Source organism: Sciurus vulgaris, assembly GCF_902686455.1.
Source record: "Sciurus vulgaris genome assembly, chromosome: 1".
NCBI lineage: Eukaryota > Metazoa > Chordata > Mammalia > Rodentia > Sciuridae > Sciurus > Sciurus vulgaris.
This window is the reverse complement of record NC_136461.1, coordinates 171,590,640-171,613,283: the sequence shown is the minus strand read 5'-3', so window position 1 is coordinate 171,613,283 and position 22,644 is coordinate 171,590,640. Positions and strand designations below refer to the sequence as shown.

Sequence of the window (22,644 nt, the reverse complement as noted above, 5' to 3'; positions counted from 1 at the left end):
GGAGCCCTGGACAAAAGGTTCTTGGTATTTTTATGCACATGGAACTGAGAGGTAGGAGAAGGAAGCCAGAGGTGGCAAAGTATAAAGTCAGAGTGGAGCCAAGTGCCTTACCTATAAGATCAGGAGACCTCATGGAGGAATCTGGGCTAAGTATGCAGATATGTAAGTGAGCATGGCTGACCCAGGAGGCCTGAGGCCCTGACTGCAACTCCCTCTGGAAAACCATCATGCAATGTCTATGCACTGCCAGGAGAGGGGAGGGCAGTCTTCTCCCAGGAAGCCTGCCACACCCATGTCTGTAAAATTGCTCACTGGCCTGAAAGATCACATCTAGCCTCGGGCTGAGATCCAGGCTCCTTGAGGGCTGGTACACCATGTTAGAGTTCACTCTAGGATCATTTAATTTTGCTGGGAGCATTCTTTGTCAAGTTTCTTTTAGTGAAGGTATGATGGTGGTAAATTCTCTCAGTTTTTGCTCTGGAAATATATTTATTTTGTCCTTGGTTTTGAAAAACATTTTCAGCAACCAGACTTTTTAGGTAGATATTTGTCTCTCAGTGATACCAAAGGCTCAGTGCTTGTTATGGTTTGGACGTGAGGTATCCCCCAAAAGCTCACGAGTGAGACAATGCAGGAAGGTTCAGAGGAGAAATGATGGGGTTGTAAGAGTCTTAACCCAATCAGTGAATTAATCCCTGATGGAATTAATTGAAGTGGTAGGGTGTGGCTGGAGGAGGTGGGAATTGGGCATGGCTATGGGGTATATATTTTGTATCAGGAGAGTGGAGTCTCTCTGTTTCCTGATGATGCCAGCAAAAGCTCAGAATGTTATGGTTCCAGTTTGTTTTTTGCTTTTGCTTGTGACTTCATATTTTTTGTAACTGTATCTGGGAATTTCTTGGATCATCTACTCAACACTTTTCTATTGATTCATGGGTAATTTTTCTTGCAGCCCTCAGAGTTATTTTTAGTTCACTGTGGTACTGAGGTATAATCTTTTGGGGTCTCATTTTTGTTGGGATTTTCTAGTATCCCCAATGTGGCAGGATCTGGAATTTGCTTACAGTTCCCCAAGCTAGGAAAGTCTGAAAAAAAAATGGGATTTAAGTTTTCCATATTCATCCTTCAGATTTTCTCAAAGGGAAAGATGGTGGAATGCTCTGTATTGGCTTGGCACATGGCTTCACATCTTTTGTCTAATATCCCTTACCTTTTAATCACTTCATTCATATATTCTCAAATGTTATCTAGCATTTTTAGCTGCTTTCAGAATTAAAAAGTCAGAGTATTGGTCTGCTACTTTGCCAGAAATGACTCTACTCTGTCTTTCAATTCTTTTAACTATTATCACTAACAAAACTGATTATTTCTCTTTCTCCTCCTTCTCTCCTTTCCTCTTCCTCCTCCTTGTCATCCAATTACATGACATGTATATCAGACCTTTTGACATTGTCTTATGGTTCTCGGGTGATCCATTCCAGCATTTTTTCCCTCTTTTTTTCTTTTAGTGTTTCAATTTGAATAATTTTTATTGACTTGTATTCAATTTCATTGATTCTTTCTTCAACCTTGTCTAGTCTGATGAGCCCAAGAATTCTTAAATTTCTGTCATTGTCATTTTCATGTTAGTATTTGCACTTGTATTTGTTTTATAGCTACCACCTCTGCTGAAATTCTCCTCTGTTCTTGTGCATGGACATTCACTTCTCACAGTAGATCCTTAACATTAATCACGGTTATCGTTCCAAGTTCTGGGTTGCCTAGAAAGGCAGTTCTTTTTATTGCTTTCTTTCCTGACAACGAGTTTATTTTTTCTTGCCTTCTGGGTATATTTTGTAATTCTTTATTGAATACTGGGCATAGTGCAGGAGGACAGTAGAGATTGTCTGTAGAGTGGATTAGGACCATTGCTTTTGTGCTGTAGGACTCTGTGAATATTTTATCTGCCCTTTCTTCAGCTTCAATCTCAGCAAAGTGTAAATAAGCCCTAACTTCCTTAAAATGCATGAAATATGTAAAATGTACATGTAAATTGGCATTATTATTCATCTAATGACAGATCCTAGTACTCACATTTAATAAGGTAATTGGATTATACAGTCTTCATTTTTTTCCAAATGGGGACATCTTTCTTTCTTGCTAATTAAAAAATTCCATATCTCATTTAAAATTCCTATACTATAAACATGTGCAAATTAGAAAGCCAAATGTATCCATACATTCAATTAAGATATTAAGAGGAATTTATAATTCCTCTACTCCTTCATAAATAACATAAACCACAACAATCAATCATTATATTTAATATTCATAAGCAAACCCAAAAAATGAGAGGCCTTCCAAAGATTCATTCAACATTTATTTTCAAAGTAGAAACAATATTTTTAAAAGGTAGCATAAAGAAACGCCCTCATTGCGATCCCTTCCATACGGTGATTCTATGTGGTGATGGGGGTTATTCCTTATTCTGGAAACAATTTGGAAAGCATCAAGACAGAGGATAACAGAATATCTGAAAACACTATGCTCTGAAGATGAATCATATAACACTGCTTTGGGAAGAGCAGTTTCTTGAAGCTGCAGACCCAGGATTCCTGGATAGAAAGGGCGAAAGTGCCTTCTTCCTCGCTGTTGTTAGGACCTGGGCAGCATTTCTTCCATGTCTGCGACAACATAAGAGACAACAGCCCAAACAGCAGCAGCAACGTTCATCTGCTTTGGATCCATGACAGTCATGGTGTCTCCATGGGAGTGATGGAAGGCGAAATACTTATATAATTCATCACGTAGACTGGCTCCTAGGGAGAAAAGAGAAAGGATTCTGAGTGGAATATTGTGATAGACTGCTGAGAAACCACGGCTACCCTTACCCTTTCCCTTTGTCTGCTCCTACTATACTGGCTGTGGTGGAAAAATAAGTACTTTCCCAGGCTGTCTCCCCCCAGCAAGAAATGACAACATTCTCACTATGACGATATGAAGAGCAGGCGTTGGCAGAGTTCTTGGAAAGCCTTTGTTCTGCTGACAGAGAGCTGGGAAAATGTCTCTAATGCTGCATTAAAGTCAGATGAGAAGTTAGGAGCAGCCAGGGGCAAAAAGCCCACCAGCTCAACATGGCAGAGTGGAAAGACAAAAGAGGCTGGATTGAGAAACTTCTGCTAACCAACCAACAAACACAGTCCTGCCCACTTCTGGACTCCCTGCCATTTGAAGGAAAATAGACTTTCATTTGTATGGGTAACTGATACAGATGTCTTCATATTTATAAAAGAGCATCTCTTTTGTGTCTGTAAGAGTGCAAGTAATGTCCCTTCCTGGATACAAAAGGAAGTCAATACTCTTTTGCTCAAGTTTCCTTCTCAAATCACTCTTTTACTTCCTGCAGACGTGAAATCCCCAGCAACCTCCAAGGGCACCAGCAGGAGTCTCTGCCCCACTTAAAAGCTTTCTTCTCACTTTTCACTAGTTTCAGCCTTGAATCAGAGCCTCAGGGAAACTTCCAGTCTTGTTCATCCTTGAAAACCTACTAGGCCCATCTTGTGGAGAGTCACAGTTCTTTAGCCTCTAGCAGTTTGTTTTATTATGAAATACACCATACATATAGAAGACTGCAGAGAACAAAAATGTATATTACCATGGGAGATGATATAAAAAGTATACACGTGTCCATAATTCTACACTAGAAAAATATTTCCAGTATTCCTGAAGGCCATTTTTTTTTAATCCTCCTACTTCCCATTGCAGATCCCTTCTTTCCTGCAGAGATTCCCATGGTCCTGTCTTGCGTGTGTGCTAATCACCTCCCCCTTGCCCCGCACACACATAACAACAATAATATTGCCAGCTTTTGAACGATATACTGCAGATTGCAGATGTATTTCTTCATCTTGCTTTTTTCACTCAAAACATATGTAAAATTTACCTGTTATCATTTCTTTTTTCTTTTTTCTACTCACTGTCTTTATCCATTTTCCTGACATCGGGTATTTAGGTTTTTCTAGTTATGTATTATTATAGGTTGCCATCAACATTCTCTGGGACCAAAATGTAAAAGTAGAATTGCTGGACTGCAGGGTAGGTGGGTATTCAATTTACCATGCAATTCCAAAAGGTTTTCCTTTTCAATTCACTCTTCCACCATCCGCACAGGAGTCCTCCTCTTGTCTCACACGCTCTCCATCACTCGGTATTATCAAAGTAAGTTTTGCTAATCTGATGAGTGTAAAATGTTACTTCATTATTTTTTTTAAAATTATTAATGGGAATGAGCACATATTATTATATACACTTCTTAGTCATTTTATCTTCTCTTTTATGAAATGCCTGTTCAGGTCTTTTGACAATTTTTCAGTTGATTTGTTTCTTATTGATTTGTGATATGATATGTTCTTGATACATTTGTGATACTAATCTTATGTTGGCATTAAGCTTGCATATGTATTATTTTCCAATTTGTGACTTAACTTTTTCCCCCTTGCTAACGATGTGTTTTGATGAATAAATGGTTTTACTTTCAGTATAGTTAAATTGATGAATTTTCCTTTATGATTTTCACTTTGCACACCTTATTTAAGAACTGCTTCCCTACCTTACAATCAGAATTCTCCTATGTTCTCTTCTAAAATGTTTAGAGTTTGGATTTTCATTTTTAAGATCGCCCATCTATCTAGAATCAGAATTGATTCTTGTGCAGGATAGGAGGTAGGTTTCTACTTTTCTTTTTCAGGTGTTCAGGAACATTTATCAACTAGTGCTCCTCCTTCCCCTTTCACCCGCAGCATCGGTTTTGCCACGTATCAAGTTTCCTTAAATGGGAAGGCTCCTTTGGGGCTAATTCTGCTGCAGTGGTCTGCTGGTTGATCCCTGTGGTGAAGCCATACCATCGTCACTGCTGTTACCTGCTAATCCTTGACATTTGCCAGGGCAAGATCCCTCACCCCTTTCTTCTTCTTTAGGAATGGTTTGGTTATTCTTTTTTTTAATTGTAAACAAATGGGATACATGTTGTTTCTCTGTTTGTACATGGCGTAAAGGCATACCATTTGTGTAATCATAAATTTACATAGAGTAATGTTGTTTGATTCATTCTGTTATTTTTTCCCTTCCCCTCACCCCTCCCACCCCTCTTTTCCCTCTATACAGTCCTTCCTTCCTCCATTCTTGCCCTCCCAACCCTAACTCTAACCCTAACACTAACCCCTCCCACCCCCCATTATGTCATCATCCACTTATCAGTGAGATCATTCATCCTTTGGTTTTTTGAGATTGGCTTATCTCACTTAGCAAGATATTCTCCAATTTCATCCATGTGCCTGCAAATGCCATAATTTTATCATTCTTTATGGCTGAGTAATATTCCATTGTATATATATATACCACAGTTTCTTTATCCATTCATCAACTGAAGGGCATCTAGGTTGGTTCCACAGTCTGGCTATTGTGAATTGAGCAGCTATGAACATTGATGTGGCTGTATCTCTGTAGTATGCTGATTTTAAGTCCTTTGGGTATAAGCCAAGGAGTGGGATAGCTGGGTCAAATGGTGGTTCCATTCCAAGTTTTCTAAGGAATCTCCATACTGCTTTCCAGAGTGGCTGCACTAATTTGCAGCCCCACCAGCAATGTATGAGTGTACTTTTTTCCCCACATCCTTGCCAACACCTGTTGTTGCTTATATTCTTGATAATCGCCATTCTAATTGGGGTGAGATGGAATCTTAGGGTGGTTTTGATTTGCATTTCTCTTATTACTAGAGATGTTCTTATTACTAGAACATTTTTTCATATGTTTGTTGATTGCTTGTAGATCTTCTTCTGTGAAGTGTCTGTTCATTTCCTTAGCCCATTTGTTGATTGGGTTATTTGTATTCTTGGTGTAGAGTTTTTTGAGTTCTTTATAGATTCTGGAGATTAGTGCTCTATCTGAAATATGATTGGCAAAGATTTTCTCCTACTGGTTTGGTTATTCTAAACCATTGCTTTTCCAAATAAATATCAGAATCATTTTAACATTCTACAAAAGACATATTTTGGGGTTTTGCCCAGAATTGTATTCATTCATATGTCTATTCAGGGAGAATTCTACATCATTCTACATCTACATCATAGGATTTTGTGTATTCTCATCAATAAAAATGATGTGCTGATGCATGTTTTTTATTTACTTAAGTCTTCTGTCATTTTTTTTAAAAATTTCATAGTATGAACTTTTGTACAGTTTGGTGGTTTTCTTTCCTTGATAGCTTATACCCTTTGGAGTTATTGTAAATTGTATATTTCTACAAACTCACCTTTTCTGTTTGTGGTCATCTGCTTTTAGTAAAAAGGGTATGTCTGATTCAAAAAATGAACTTTCTTCTTTGCCTACATTTGGAATTGCTAGTGTTTAAGATTAGAATTATTTATTTCTTGATTATTTTGTAGAACTTTTTACAAAACCACATAAATCTGATGCTTGCTTTATGGTAACAATTTTAACTAATGATTTAATTTTCTTCATGATTATTGGACTATTTAGATTTTGTACTTCTTTTTGAATTGAATTTGGAAATTACATTTTTGCTAGGAATTTATGAGTTTCACCAAATATTCAAAATAATCAACAAAGAGTTGTTAAGAATATCCTGTTTGTATTTTTGCCAATGTTTGCTGACCTATAGTGATGTCTCTTTTTCATTCCTGATGTGAATTATCAATGCCTTCTCTCTTTTCAAAAAGTTCATCAGTCTTGCTAGCAGTTTGTTGATCTTTTGAAGAAAAAAAGAAGACAACTTGGGGCTTTCAGATACTTTCTATTATGTAGTAGATTTTCTTTCATTGATTTCTGTTCTTAGATTTATTATCTCCCGTCTTTCTTTGTTTTTTTCCCCCTAACTTCTTGTGTTGAATCCTCAGTTTATTATTTTGCAGATTACCTTTGTCTCTGACATGAGCAATAAGGCAATATTTCCCTTAACATTGCTTTAGCTTTACTCTGATTGATATTTTCATGATTATTCAATTATATATATATGTATACATATATATTTACTAACCTCTAGTTTGACTTTTTTCTTTGACTCAAGAGTTAGAATAATTTTAAAAAATAATTTTCAAAAAGTACAGGGTTTCTTTGTTGATATTTTGTTATTAACTTCTAACTTAATTTTAATTGTTTACTTCTAACGTAACTGTTAGACAAGGTGGACTGGATGACACAGATTCTTTGAATTTTGCTGAGATTTGCCCCATGGCTTATGATCTGATCCATTTTCATAAATGTTTCAAGTGTACTACATGAAAAGAATGTGCTCTCAGGCTCCATGTGTGTCCATTAGCTTGAGCTTGATAATTGAGATCTTCAAACCTTTTAGCTCCTTACTGACTTATTGTCTACCTGATTTATCAATTTTGGGAGAGATGTGTGAAAATATCCCTCTGTGGATTTGGATATATTTCTTTTTCTGGTAGTTCTATCAATTTCCTTTTTATATATTTCAAAGTTTATGCTTTTAGGGGTATATAAATATAGACTTCTATCTTCCTGGTAAATTGAAATTTTATTAATGTGTGACCCTCTCTGCATATTGGAATGTTTTTTGTACTGAAGTCTACACATTTTAGTACTAGTTTTTCCTAATATTTAATATAGCCACATCTGCTTCAATTTGTGGAGTGTGGGACCTAGTATGCCTTTCTCCCTCATTTTACTTTCAGTTTTTCTCTGCCCTGATGTTATTAGGGATTTTTCTTATGAACAGTATATAGGTGAGTTTTGAACTCTGGTTTAAGACTCTTTGATTTTTAGCTGGAGAGTATAATCCATTTATGCAGTTTATGATTATTGTTAAATTGGATTGATTTACATGATCTTAATTTTTTCTATTGACTTATTGTGTTTTTTAATTCAAAAAAAATTTTTTTTCTCTCTGTTGCCTCTTTTGGGTTGATTTTCCCCCATTCTCTCATATCCCACCCCCACTCTTTGGGAAGTTACAGTTTATTTCAATTCTGCTAGTGTAGACCTTAGAAATCAGATGTCACATATTTATCTTACTAAGTCTAAAGTTAATTAATATATTACATGAGGACAGTAGCAGCCCCACCTTTTGCACCTGTTCTAGGTGAACTCACTGCTTCTTAATGGTCCCTGCTCTAGGCAAACAGGAATTGGCACAAAAATTCTGGGTTCCACAGTGTTTTTACCTCTGTAGATACTCCCTTTAACATTTCTTACCTCTGAGAAGTTTCCTTACTTTGCCTTCTGATAAACCATGTATTATAAAAAGATGATTATTGTTTCATTCAATACACCTTTTGGGGAGTGAGAGGTACATTTCTATGAACGTCTAGTAACCACACTGCCAGGGTTCTCTTTTCTTTTTTTGGTGGTGGTGAGGTACAAGGGATTGAACTCAGGGGCGCTTGACCACTGAGTCACGTCCTCAGCCCTTTTCTATATTTTATTTAGAGACAGGGTCTCACTGAGTTGCTTAGCACCTCGCTGTTGCTGAGGCTGGCTTTGAACTCACTATCCTCCTGCCTCAGCCTCCTGAGCCACTAGGATTATAGGCATGCGCCATAGCTCCAGGTGGGGTTCTCTTTTCTACTCCCACTTCCTGTCCTGGAGATTGGACACTCACTCTCCAGAACTTCACTGCATCAGGACTTTCTCTCAACCCACATTTTTGAAACTTCATGAAAGGTTTGCCTCTTTGCCTCTACCTACTTCCCAAACTCCTTGCTCTGGAGTGGAATTTGTGTTTGCCTCTTATTCTTTCATCCTTTGCGGAGTTCAGCCATGGTGCTGTTAAACATAACACAAGCTAGTGGAGCAAATATATATATATATATATATATATATATATATATAGAAAAGAAAACTCAGCAATTACCCCAATTAATGGCTCCTATGCCCATTGGCAAATATCCCGAACAGGGGGTGTGTTGACAATATCTATCAAATTCGTCACCCACATTTAGGAGGCTTCTTCCTGTGCAATGGTGTTCTTTCTACACTAGTTTCCAGACTGTTTTCTGTTACTTCAGTAGCTCAGAATGGATTGGAACTTATTATCATCCAGACTGATATCATAGCCTTCAGTGGTGGACTGGAGCTGAGCTCTGTAGAGTTGTGAAGTTTCAATCCAATTTGACTGGACACTCATCAAGTCTCTGCAATGTTCTAGGCAGTGGTTAAGGCCTGAGGCAGACATAAAGGTGAAAAGACACAATCTCTGCTCTCCAAAAGCTCAGCAGGAGCAGAGAAAATGCGTGCACGACCAATAACAACATAGAATGCACTGAGTGCTACAACAAAAGGACAAAGAAATGGTGGAGAGATCATGTCACCAAGTGACCTCCCAGACCCCTAGGTGAAGTCCCCATGTTGTGTGCTCCCCATACAATCCTTACTATAATTGTCCCAATCTCTGTTAAAATTGCTTCTCTCACATTCCCCTTGTTATACAGTAAGCTCCTGAAGGCAGGGCCTCGGTTTTGCTGCGCCCTCTGTCACCAATGCCTATAACCTAGACCCAAATGGAAAATGAAAGTATGTATTTTTTTTTTTTTTTTTTTTTACTGACTAAATGAAAATCAGCAAATTTTTTTTGAACAAACTGGGCCTGTTGTGTGCTGTACCTGTCAGAGTCCTGGTAGGAAACAGAAGGGACATTCTAAGAAGGCAACTTGAAGAATTATTACTATTATTTTTATTATTATTATTTATTATTTTGCAGTTCTGGTCATTGAACCCAGGGCTGCATTTATAATAGACAAATACTATGCCTCTGAGCTACATCCCCAGTTCTTTTTAAATTTTATTTTGAGGCAGGCTCTTGCTCAATTGCCCAGGCTGGACTTGAACTGGCAATCAATCCTCCTGCCTCAGTTCCCCAAGAAGCTGAGATTACAGCATGTGCCAATGTGGCCCAGCACTTAGAACCCAGCAGGACAGCCATGGCTGCAGTTACAGTGGGTAGAGAAGAGCTGTGGTTATTGGCAGAGGTAGTCCAGGGACTCAGTCCCCTTCTAGTGCCTCCCAATATCCTCCTGGGTCCCCCTTAGCAAAGCCCAGGCATAACCCAGAGAGCAAGGGAAACTCATTTATGAAGTCCATAAAAGTTCATCTCCAGGGTAGAGGAAAGTGGACAAATACTCAGCACAGATACTTAGGATGTCAATAGAGTGACAAGGACCCAGGCATTCTGGTGATTAGGATATGCAGCATCCCAATGTGGGTGACATGGAGATAATTTGGGCTAACTATTGGCAAATGAAGTTGGCAGTTGACTGTGGGAGGTCGTAAACGTGAGCCTGAAAATAGGCTGGATATAGTTCCTAAGTGCAGAGCCACAGGTAGCCAGAGGGAGGGAAGGTGGGGCGATGGCAGCTGCACCTGGGGAGATGCTCCAGAAGCACGTGGAGGAGGAGATGTGTGGACCCACGTGGAGGTGAGGAGGAGGTGGGGAAGATGGATAGTCCAGGGGTTGGGTGACAAGGGCCACGGTCAGCTGATGACATCTCATCCTCTGAAATTCTCAGGAAGGCAAGCAGATAAAGAGAACCACACTTCCCACTGAAAAGACCAGAAGTCTACCAGAAGCTTCTTCCTGCCATGAGCTCCCAGCACACCCAGGAAAGACAAATCTGTTTGCTTACTCTGGCAGTAGCTGGAAGCATTTTAACAGAAACCGTGACATTTTAGAATTAGTTGAAGCTGGTGGGAAGCACACACACTGTAGACTTCAGAGGGCATCAAGTGAATGTCAGATTCATGCACAAATTAAGGACAGAGTCAAGAAGTTTCACCAAATAGAAGTCACTGAGGGTGGTCAGAGGGTGAACTGTTATTATGGACCTGGGAAAACAGGAAGGGACATTTAATACCAGTAGAGTGTGGTTCATTTGGAGCTGTTTTCCTTCCATTCAGAGCTTCTAGAAGACAGGGAATGGTGGCTGACAGGAAAGGACTCCAAATCCCATTTTGAAAAAATAGAGGCAAGAAATATTTGTGCATATCCTCCTCAGGCCTCCAAAATTCCCTGTCTCTGACTGAAGGAATTTGACTGCCAGATGGGTGGGTGTTTGGCGGCCTCCCTTTAGAACTCATGACTTAAGGAAGGCATTTCCTCAGAGATCTCAGTTCCCACCAACACTCTACAAAATTAAAACAACTCTGGAAAATCCGATACCACCAGTGAGGATGCTGATAAGCACAGAAGCTGTGAGGGTGGCCTGGTGGCTGTTTCGCAGCTTTGTCTCTGCAGTTCCGAGGAGACGTCTTATCATGACAGCTACTGATCTAACAGGCTGGCACCCGGGGAGCGCCTGCATTTCAATTTCTGAGAGCACCTGACATCAGGGTGGGGGAATGTTAACCATCCCGAGGGATAAATTGTGTACTCTCTTTTGACAGCTATATGAGCTCTGAACAGAGAATCACGAAATGCCTTTTAGAAGTAGAAAGCTGATAGAAGGAGCCTGCTCTGAAGGCCAATATGCTCTCCTAGAAACAAACGATGGCAGTATTTGGGCAGTTTACTCTCAGGAAATGATTCCCAAGGGAGGTTGGAAAGTCAGGATGCGAAGACATACCCCCTCAACATGTCAGCCAAGGACAAGGGAGACAGCTGAGAGAGAGAGGTTACAGGTGGGGAGGCTGGGCTCAGATTCAAACCTTCTGCTTAATAATCAGGTGACACTGCAAGAATCGTGGAAGGGCATTTGACTTGAGTTTCTTCCATCCTGAAATAGGGCGACTGAAACTTAGCTTCCAAGATGCTTGTGAGGATACTAGGTACTCAATAATTCTTTTTAAAATAAATTTATTTTATGTATTTATTTATTTCTGTGGTGCTGAGGACTGAACTCAGTGCCTCACACATCATAGGCAAGTGCTCTACCACTGAGCCACAATCCCAGCCCTCAATTAATTCTTTCTTATAGCCATTGTGTCTCCACAAGGATGACCCAGAATACACATAGCATCATCACCATTTAAATACAACTTGGAGAATAAACATTTTAATTTAATAAATCAAAGTTCTTCAAGAACTTTATTATTATTATTATTATTCTTAAAGATGGAACGGTTGGACTATATGACCCCAATTTGGATTATTTGCCCTCTTCCTCCTTCCCTCGCCACTTCCTCCTCTCCCTCTTTGTCTTTCTTATAAACACTCATCTCAAAGAAAATATTTTCCAGGTGTGTGATGGGGTGATGACCAGCCAGTGAATATTATAAGAAATAGCCAAGCTTCCCCATTCTGTTCACAGTGGATTTCAATCTCCACAAGGGGAGTACAGTAATGACCATGGCCTGCATCGGCTCTCTGAACCAGATTGGATCCTGTTAGTTCCTGAAGAGTTGGGTGAACAAATACACAGATTCTGCAGAGCCCCTTCTTGTGGGTTGACTCCACTCATCTGCAATCAGTGAGTTTTTCATGTAGGAAAATTAAGCAATTCGTGTCATGAGAAAAATTTTGAGAGACATTTGAGAGCTTTGAAAGTTTAAATTCAAGTCTGTTATTTAAGTACATACACGGCTGCTGTGGTACTGCATGAAGGATGCACTCACAGGCGAGCAGCTGTGGAAGATCTCCTTCATAAACAGATCTTGAGCCGTCTGGGGTGTGCAACTGAATTGCAATGGAATGTATCATGGGCATTCCCCTGATTATAATAACCATGGAGTTAGAGAAGAATGTTATGTTCTTCACATATTCCCTGCAAGAAAACTTAGTCTCCCTAGAATCCATAAAATGCTAAAAATACATTTAGAATTTAATTAAAATTATTATTTTTCAGCAACATTATCTAGTGAAACAAAAACCATTATTACCAAAACAATTAGAAAATCAATTCATGGACTTTGTAGGCATTTAATCTCTCTTTTCAAGGGGGTAGTTTAATCCCTACTAAATCTTAGTGAAAATTAGAATAAGGAGTAGTTAATTAATAGCTTGCTCACCCATAGCTCCCCAGAAGAGAAGACAATTCAAAAGAGGAAAGAAACAGGAAAAGAAAGAGCAGGGCAGGATCAGAAAGGAAAGAAAAAAAAAAATCCCCTATCAAAACTCCATGAAAGTACTATCGTTTTTGTTTCCAGACTCTCCATTTACCCAGGGACCTAAAAGCTTGTGCTAAAATATTTCATGTGGGCCACAAGCCCATATAACTTCCATCTCTTTGGAAAACTTGTATTGGCTGCCCGCATAATTTTTTCCACGTATTTTATCTCAACACCAATACACCTGGGGACCTCTAGGTCAGAGGGTTCCAGAACTATGTGATAGTGGAGATTAGTACTACAGAACTAGCAAGACTAACCAGTACTATGTGAAGATGGTACTGTAAATTTTCCACATAGCGGAATAAGAAGAATAGTTACTAGCTGTTGAATGCTTCCTATGTACCTAGAGCTTTGAACATTGTTTTATTTAATTTTCCAAATGACATCAGGAGGAAGTGATCATCATGTGTCTTTAACAGATGAAAAATAGATTTGAGGAACTTGTCTAAAGTCACACAGCAGTAAGTGGTAGGAATAGGATTCAGATTCAGGTATCTCTGATAAAAAGGCAGGCTCTGTATCCATTCTGGCCTCATGACATGGGGATGGGAATTTTAATTGGAGATACACTGGACCCAAGTAGCCTGGGCCACTTGTCAGAAGGTGAATGAGGGATACATATCCCTCAGTTCAGGGGAGGCCACACACTGTGGGCCTGCCAATCCTCCGGAGATTTCCCTGACCATTTAATATAAAGCCCACCCTTACCTTTGGTCACTTACTATCTCCCTTATTCTTTTATTTTCTCTTTTCCATAGTTATCTTATTTATTTTTGATACTGGGGATTGAACCCAGGGGTGCTTTACCACTGAGACACATCCCCAGCCCTTTTTATTTTTTATTATGAGACAGGGTCTTATGAAGTTGCTCATGGCCTCACTAAGTTGCTGAGGCTGGCTTCAAACTTTCAATCCTCCTGCCTCAGTCTTCTGAGTCATTGGGATTGCAGGTGTGCACCACCATGCCTGGCCCTATCTTTCTTTATTTTTAAAAGTCATACACAAAAGTATAAAATTTGTACATAATAATGGGGCACCATATGATGTTCCAATTCATGTATACATTGTGTCATGCTTAAATCAGGTTAAACATATTTATTCCATTTACCAGATATCATTTCCTCCTATTGAGAACATTCAAAATTTTTTATCCCAGTTTTTTAAGGTATACAGAACATACTTGTTATCTATAGCTATCCCACCCTGCAATGCCACAACAGAGCTTCTACGCTTATCCAACATAACTTAGTGCCCATTGATCAACCTTTCCCTAGCTCCCCTTCCCCTCTCTATAGCCTCTGGTAACAACCATTCCACTCAGGATGTCTATGAGATCAACTTTTATATTCCACATCTGAGTGAGATCATGGAGTATTTGTCTTTCTGTGCCTGACTTATTTCACTTAACATAATGATCTTCAGTTCCATCCGTATTGTCACAAATAACAGGATTGTTTTCTTTTAATGGTTTAATAGTATTCCATGTGTATATGTACCACAGTTTCTTCATCTATTCATCAGTTGATGGGCATTTAGGTTACCTGGAACCGTACCTACTCTGTGAGGGTTTTATTATTTGTTGCCTATCTTTTCTACTACAATGTAAGCTTTTTAGGAGCAGGGACCTTGTTTTATTGCAGTCCTCAATGTCTGACATAATAAATACTCGAATAGATTTCTGTTGAACCACTGAACAGATAAACGAATGAATTATTACACATTTATCTAATGGGACAAATTTGATAAATAAATCCCACTTACTGGGAATCTATTCTTCCCTTGTCTTGAGGAATGGCAAGTGGGTGCTCCTTAACAAAAACACGTCAGCACCTACTTACAAATATATTCTGAGATTCAGATATTCTCTTATGCCTACTCACCTTAAGGAAGTTAAGGAAGTTCCACTGTTAAGGAAGTTATCCATAACTTGAAAACAAGGCAAAATGGTGGACAGCAAGTCCTCTCAATGTCACACAGGGGCCAAGAACACCTAATGGTGTTCAGGAGAATGCACTTATTTTGACTCACTACTTACTATCGATTAAAAGTTCCAGACTTAATAAAGCTGCATATTCATTTTTAAGTGACTGGAAGAGATAAAAAATGATTTCTGTCCCGTAGACCAAACAATCCCAGAACTTACAGTTCATTGACCTCTAAGACATTAAGCAATTTTTGTTTAACCCATTAATTTTTCCCAATTGTTTATTAAATTGTATAAATTCCACTTTTTTGTTATTCATATTCTTTTATTTATTTATTTTTATTTGTTCTTTTTAAACTCCACTTTTCAAAAGCTCTTTGTTGTTTTTTTTAAAAGGTGAGTTTTTTTCTTTTTACTGGTTTATAATAATCTTAAAAATCCCATCACACCCATAAATCACCACAGGTGAGGTGAGAGATGGAGAATGAATACTACAGTATGTGGATATAGAGTGGGAAATCCAGGTACTCCCAAGGGGGTGGCGTGGGAGGTATGGATAGGAGGCAGGAAGTATGGCTAGGAAGCCCTGGCTTGGACCCCTATTGCTGGTTGGGGGTTGGCTGGCAGAGGAGTAGGGGTCTCAGGTTGAACTAGGTGTGAGAAAACATCTCACACCAAAGGCAAGGGTAGTTAGTTGGGGATGGGGGATCACAGTACATTTTCCATGCAGACTAGGGGTGGGTATGAGAGCTTCAGAGACTTGCACCCCTACACAGGAAGAAATGGGTTTGAGGTTATTTGACTTAAATCCCCCAAGTTGGTGTCTGGACCAGTTTCCTACAACGGAAGCTCACCTTCAAAAGTTCTTTGAATTGGTCTTAACCTCTTACTGATTTTTCTATAAGTCAATGATTGAATAAAATCTTTGTGTTCAATTTATATCTGCACTGAAGTCATGATTTTACATCTCAGAAATTTTAACTTTACTACCACCCACCTACAGGGCTTCAAAGAACGATCACATTCCTAGGCTTCTTTGTAAAAGTTAATTGATGGAGGAACATTAGATTACGTAGAGGGAAATGAGAGGGAGGAGGGGGGGGTATGAAAAATGTTGGAATGAGACAGACATCATATAACCCTATGTACATGTATGATTACACCAATGGTATGAATCTACATTGTGCACAACCATAGAAATGAAAAGATGTAGCCCATTTGTGTACAATGAATCAAAATGCAGTTTGTAAAAATAAAAAAAAAGTTGATTTGATTCACAAAATCACCATCCATGATTTTATCCATGATTACCCTCGTAAGTAAGAGCATTGAAAGCTTGTGGCCCCCTGTGTGTAGTGGATGGTTTCCCATGTATGCGTGGGGCTGGGGGAAAATAAATGCACAAACAGATATAGATATATGCGTATATGTATATGTATGTAGATACGTATGTATGCTCATGTGCCTGTGTGTGTAAAATCTCTCTGCTTTGGCACCTACTCCCCAACCCTGGTCCCCTTGAAAACCCTTCCTCTCTCCCTTGGTCTGCTTCTTGCCATCCACATGACTCTAGGCTCCTTATCTTTGAGTTCGTAGTTTGTGTGTGTGTGTGTGTGTGTGTGTGTGTGTGTGATGTCATAATAGTTATAAACAAACACTCGTGCCTCCTTACCATTCTCTTTTTTGTTTTCTAACAAAAGCTAATTTTGGCATTTCTTCTGATAGGGTGATTTGGAATCACATTTATGCTTATTTATTAGTCCTGATATCCTGGTTTTCTGCTTTGTCTGTACAGAATTTATTCCCACTCTTCCTTCCCAGCCTGATGTCAATCCAGTTCTTCACCTACCTGAGTCAGTGTGACTCTTCGTAAATACCTTTCTGCAGTTTCCCCCACACCTGAGGAATGATGCTCACAAAGAAAACATCAGTAAAAGCTGTTTGTGATGGAGCCCAACATGAATTCTCAATGTATATGGGTATTTGGACCTGAAAAGACTCTAAAGATGGTTTCCAGGGTGGTGTTTATAATAAAAGCTTTACCACAACCACAATTTTTTATAATCATGTTCAAATGGATAGATTTAGAAAAAAAATTCTGGCTCAAAGACCCTGGACATTACAAAGCCATTGGGTAGTGGAAGCAGGTTTTGGCAGATAGGGTACTTGAACTTGTCTGTTGTCACCTCTTCGTGCCCACCTCCCATCCTGTTGGCAAGCAGAAACAGAGGAATTAGCCATGTGGGAAGTACGTGCACAAGACATTTTTGATTTGATTCCCATCCTGAATATGGATAATTCAGCAAGGTTGTTTGGCCCGGGAATGTGGAGCTGGGGGCCCAGTTCTCTTGGCTGTGGTGAAAGGATTACAGTACTAGAGGCCAACTGGTCGACAGCAGAATGAGAGCGGCCACCAGGAGAATCTACAAACCCCTGACCTGTGACCTTTACTTCCACATGGCCGAACTGACAGTTTATAAAATCCACAGTCTATTATTCAGCACTTATGTATATAATCTGCAGGGGAAAAGAGATCCTGAATCTTGTAAGAGGAAGTCTTGACCGACAGTTCTTTCTAATATTTAGGAAAAAAGAAATGGTTGGAGGCAAGGAGAAAGGGGTGTTTGATTTATTCAAAGAAACTTTGATAAAACTATACTAATAGACAAAAAAGCTGAATTGCCATGGGATTGTGGGAATAACTTGCTCTGAATAGCAAACAACTGGATTTGAGACAAAGAACAGAAACAAATATTTCTCTACAAGGAGGTCTACTTGAGGACTGATGTTATTTGGAATTGGAATCAATCCTGAGAACATGTCAAGGCCCTTCCAGTTATAAAATGCTGTGAATCTCCACAACCCTACTAAGAAGTAGGGCAAGCTAAAATTGTCCTTTTAAAGGGTTCCAGTGTAAATATACAGTGATTAAGTTATGCTGGATTTCAAAGAGAAATTAAATTATTTTGGTGAGGGCACATTCAATAAGTTTAGGGGTGGTGTCAAAGTGGGCAGCCTAGCTATCCATAAAATGCCTCAGGGGACCATCATCAGAAGCAGAATTATGGGCTGGATGGACCAAGAGTCTGATCCAAAATGGGCTTTTTTCATTTCTTAATACCACAGTGTCAAGGTCACAAGAAGTTGTACCACAGATTATAGAAGATAAATAGAAGAAAAATTTCCTGTTAAAAGAAATCCTATCTTAAAGGATAAATTAAAATATAACAAAGCTTGAATAATACATATTAGGGTCCGAAAAAAGAGTATGGTGTCATGTGATTCTATTTAGAGGCAGATCAGGCCAATGAAAAAAACTGATTCGAGTTTTGCTTCTGGGTCCTTCCTATTCTCCATTATTGTTTATGGGTCAGACAGCATTGATTGATCCAAAGGAAGTGTGTCTTTGCTTTTATGTAAGGCAATTGGTCACAAAGAGATGACAAACTACTTAGTGTTACAACATGTTAGTTGAAGTTTCCCTCAAATCAGCTTCTGAGGAAAGAATTACAGGGACAGAAGCCCAGTGAATAATCTTTGTCTCAAACCATAAATCTTAAAGATGGAACAAAGTTAGATGTTGACACTTTTGAAAAATCAGGTCAATGTTAGCTCAATTACTCTAATCTGCTTTCTTTCTATTTATGCAAATAATGTGGCTTTTTCCTTGGTAATCTGGCAGTTTTCTTTTTGGTAGCAAAATGCAGCCCTTTGCACTATCTGATAAAGGGATGCAATTTTTAAAAAATACCAAACTTTCTAAAATAAAACCTTCTAAAAATCATTATGCCACAAGAGAATAAGTGAGCTAAACATGAAAAGCTTTGTGAATACCAAAACAAAGGAAAATAAATGTGTAAGAAGGATCCTGGGAAATGAATATGCTTTTAATGCAAATACATTTCACTTAAAGCAAAATGTTGGTTCAAGGACTATCCATTAAATACCGATGCTCATGAAGAGATCCTGGCCCATGATAATGCATTTACGGAGAGTCTACGAAACTGAGATGCAAATTTAACATTTAAGTGTAGCTAAATTTCCAGTGTTATTTATGGTTGACCCTCATGGGACAATCCTAATAATAAGGAAACACTAGTAATTCTCAGGAGTCACCCAAAATATAATTAAACCATAGTTGACTAAATGTTTCTGTGGTGAGATAAACTGTAATTTACACATTTCCATGTGTTCTTCAAAAAAAAAAAAAAAATGGTTGATGATGAAAGATTAAAGGCACTTGGTGGGCTAACATGTCATTAGCTGCTCCATTCTTCATACTCAAAGTCCAGAACAATGGGGTAAGGATATCAGTACTTGAGATTCTCTGCTACAGATACCAAAATATTTTCCAGGAGTCCTGCTGCTTCACATCCTGAGTCATTTTTCTCGAAAGCTTTTAGGATTCTTGACAGAAAGTAGAAAGTGTGCTGTCCTTCATTAACTAATTAAACTGGTAAGAAGACCTCATTATGGAAGACATGGAACATGAAGCATGAATTATTTCTTGTTTAATTTCATAGAGTTGAGAAATAATCTTCCAGCTGCTGTGGAGAGGTTAAATGACTACCCAGGATGATCACAATATTAACCTCTCGCTCATGACTGCGTAGTAAGGCAGCCACCAGCAGATTCTTTCAAACATGACTTGCATAGAAGGTTTGTGGCCAAGGGATCCTATTAATTCAACTGATTATCTATTAAGTTCCTTCCAACTAAGTGCCAAGTCCCTTCTAGACCGTGGGGAATCAATGGTGGGTTTAACATCCCATGTACCCGTTCTCATGGAACTTGCAATCTAGGGAAGTATATCTTGGTGGAAATGAGGCCAACTGGGAAATAAAAGCACATCGAAACTGCTTGAGGCTCTGCAGATGAAGCCTGAAAAGAAAAAAAGCCTCACCACCCCCCAGGGTCCTGATTTAATGCAGTGGTGATAGTTTTGGGGTATGAGTGTCTGGCACAGGCTGTTTCAGGATGGGCAGGTACGGGAAGCTGGGAGCCAGCATTCCTACTTTTCATCTTGGGAGCAAATGACATATGGTTTAATAACGAAAAAAGGAACAAAATCATAACCATTATCATAGCTAGGATTTACTAAGTACTTTCTATGAGCCATGGCTTGTACTAAACACTTACATGCATTATCTTATCAAATATTCCCAGTGATTCTATAATTATTATTACCCTCATTTTACAGATGAGTAAACTTCGACTTCAAGGTAATAATGATGAGCATAAGCACGGGAGTCTGGTGAGAGGGTCTGCAGACCTCAGTACCTTCTGCTGCATTCATATTCTTCACGTTAAGGGGAAAAGCTGCAGGAGGCAAGTCTTGTCTCATGTTCCTGTCCCCTTCCTTCCTGCTACAGTCTCGGGAAATCATTGATTTGGCTGCATCACTGTTGATTAGATTTATCTTTTCCAGAATCTCACATGCATGGAATCAAACAATATTTAATCTCCTGTGTTTGGCTTCTTTTCTCAGCACAATTTTACAGAAATTCATCCGTGTTGTTGCATAGTTTATTTGCTTGCTTGTGGCCACTTTAGTGAATCTGTAGCAGCATCTCATCTTGGTTAATTATAGTTCTAGGATGACTAATGATGTCAAGCACCTTCTTGTGTCCTTAATTGGGCATGCATGTATCTTCTTGAAGTGTTTGTTAAAACACTTTGCCATTTCTATTGAATTGTTGCCTTTTATTTGGGTTGTAAACGTTACAAGTCTTTTGTCAGGTAATGTATTTTCTCCTGCGTTCTGCCTTTTGTTCTCTTAACGATGTCTTCCAAAGAGTGGAAGCTTTTAATTTTGATGGAGTCCAATGCCTCAATTTTTTAATCGTTAGCATGTTAAGTAATGTGTTTTAGAAGTCTTTGCCTAAGTCTTTACCTGAGGCCAGAAATTTTCCTTCTCTATTTTCTTCTACAGTTGTCATAGTTTCAGACTTTGTTTAGATTGTGATCAATGTGAAGATCATTGTCATACATGGTGTGGAGGTAAGGTTAGTTAAGATTCATTTTGTTCCCATAAGGTTATCTGTGTCAGCACTATATTTTGTAGAGACTATTCTCTCCCTCATTGAAAACATAGTCTTATATTTTTATAAAAACATAAGTGACAATAAATGGATGGCTCTGTTCCATGCCATTCATCTGTCTATCTTTATGCCACTATGCCAATGCCATGCTACTTTGATTATTGTAAGTTGATCAGGTAGAGGAAGTCCTGCAACTTTTTCTTTACTTTTTTTTTTTTTTTTTCATAATTGTTCTGGTTGTTCTAGGTTTGTAGAATTTTCACATAGACTTTTTATTTATTTATTTATTTATTTATTATACTATGTGGTGCTGAGGATCGAACCCAGTGCCTCACACATACTACACAAGTGCTGTACCACTGAGCTACAACCCCAGTCCCACACACATAGACTTTAGACTCAGTTCGTCGTGTTCCACAATAAAGTCTCCTGAAATTTTAGTTGCAATTGCAGAACACTTGATCATTTTGGGAGGAATTAACATCTTAACCATGTTGAGTCTTCCCACCCATTACTACCAGGTATTTCTTCATTTATTTTGGTCTCATTAAATTCTCTTAAATGTTTTATGATTTTTCAGCATACAAATCTCACATGTATTTGGTTAAATTTATTATTGGATATTTCATGTACTTATATGTGATTTTTTTTTGCTAGTTGTTGGAATACAGAAATACAATTAATTTTTGTATATTGTGACCTTATTAAATTTACTTATTAATTCTAATGGTATATTTTTGTAACACTCTTAGGGTTTTGTGTGTACACAATCCTGTTGTTTAATCATGAAAACAACCTCACTTCTTACTTTCCAGCCTGTACTTCATTTCTTTTCCTTGCCTAATGGTGGTAGGCGGACCTTCAGTATGATGTTGAATAGAAGTGGCAAGAATGAAATTCCTTTTCTTATTCCCATCCTGAAGGACATCATTCGTCTTTTATAAATAAACTGTAGATTTTCAGAGTTGCCTCTTTTTCTTCACAAGTGGGTGTGAATGTTGTTCAGTGTTTTTGTGCATCTCCTGAAATTATCATACTTTTCTCCTTTCTTCTTTAGTGGGGTCAAGTGTTGTTAAGGTGTAGATATGAGGGGTCCTCTAGAGCTCAAGTGTGAGACAACGCAAGAAGGTTCTGAGGTGAATGATTGGGTTATGAGAGCCTTAACCTAATCAGTGCATTCACCACCTGTTGGGATGAACTGGGTGGTAACTGTGGGCAGGTGAGGTGTAGCTGGAGGAGGTAGGTCCCCTAGGGGCATGCCTTTGGGGTTTGTATTTTGTCCTTGTTGAGGGGAGCTCTCTCTAATTCCTGATTGCCATGTCCTGGGATGCTTTATTCTACCATGATGTCCTGCCTCATCTCAGGCCCAGACAGAGTCAGCTGTCTATGGACAGAGACCTCTGAAACTGTGAGCCCCAAATAAACTGTTGCTCCTCTGTGTTACTCTTGTCAGGTCTTTTGGTCGCCATGGCAAACAAACTGACTAAAACAAGGGCATTGATTGATTTAAAAATGTTAAACCAACCTTAAATTCTAAGATAAATGCCACTTGGACATCGTGTATTATCCTTTCAACATCCAAGATGATTTGCTAATATTTTGTTAAGGACTTTTTTATCT

General features: G+C 38.7%; 1 protein-coding gene across 1 annotated transcript in view; it reads right to left on the bottom strand.

Moving 5' to 3' along the window:
* Positions 1 to 2,341: 2,341 nt before the first annotated feature.
* Positions 2,342 to 22,644, bottom strand: part of CPQ (carboxypeptidase Q) — a 458,745-nt gene continuing 438,442 nt past the window's right edge. The window contains exon 8 of the mRNA XM_079126296.1: positions 2,342 to 2,798. Within this exon, the coding sequence (XP_078982422.1) occupies positions 2,635 to 2,798 (164 nt within the window). The 3' untranslated portion in view covers positions 2,342 to 2,634. The remainder of the gene's footprint in view (positions 2,799 to 22,644) is intronic.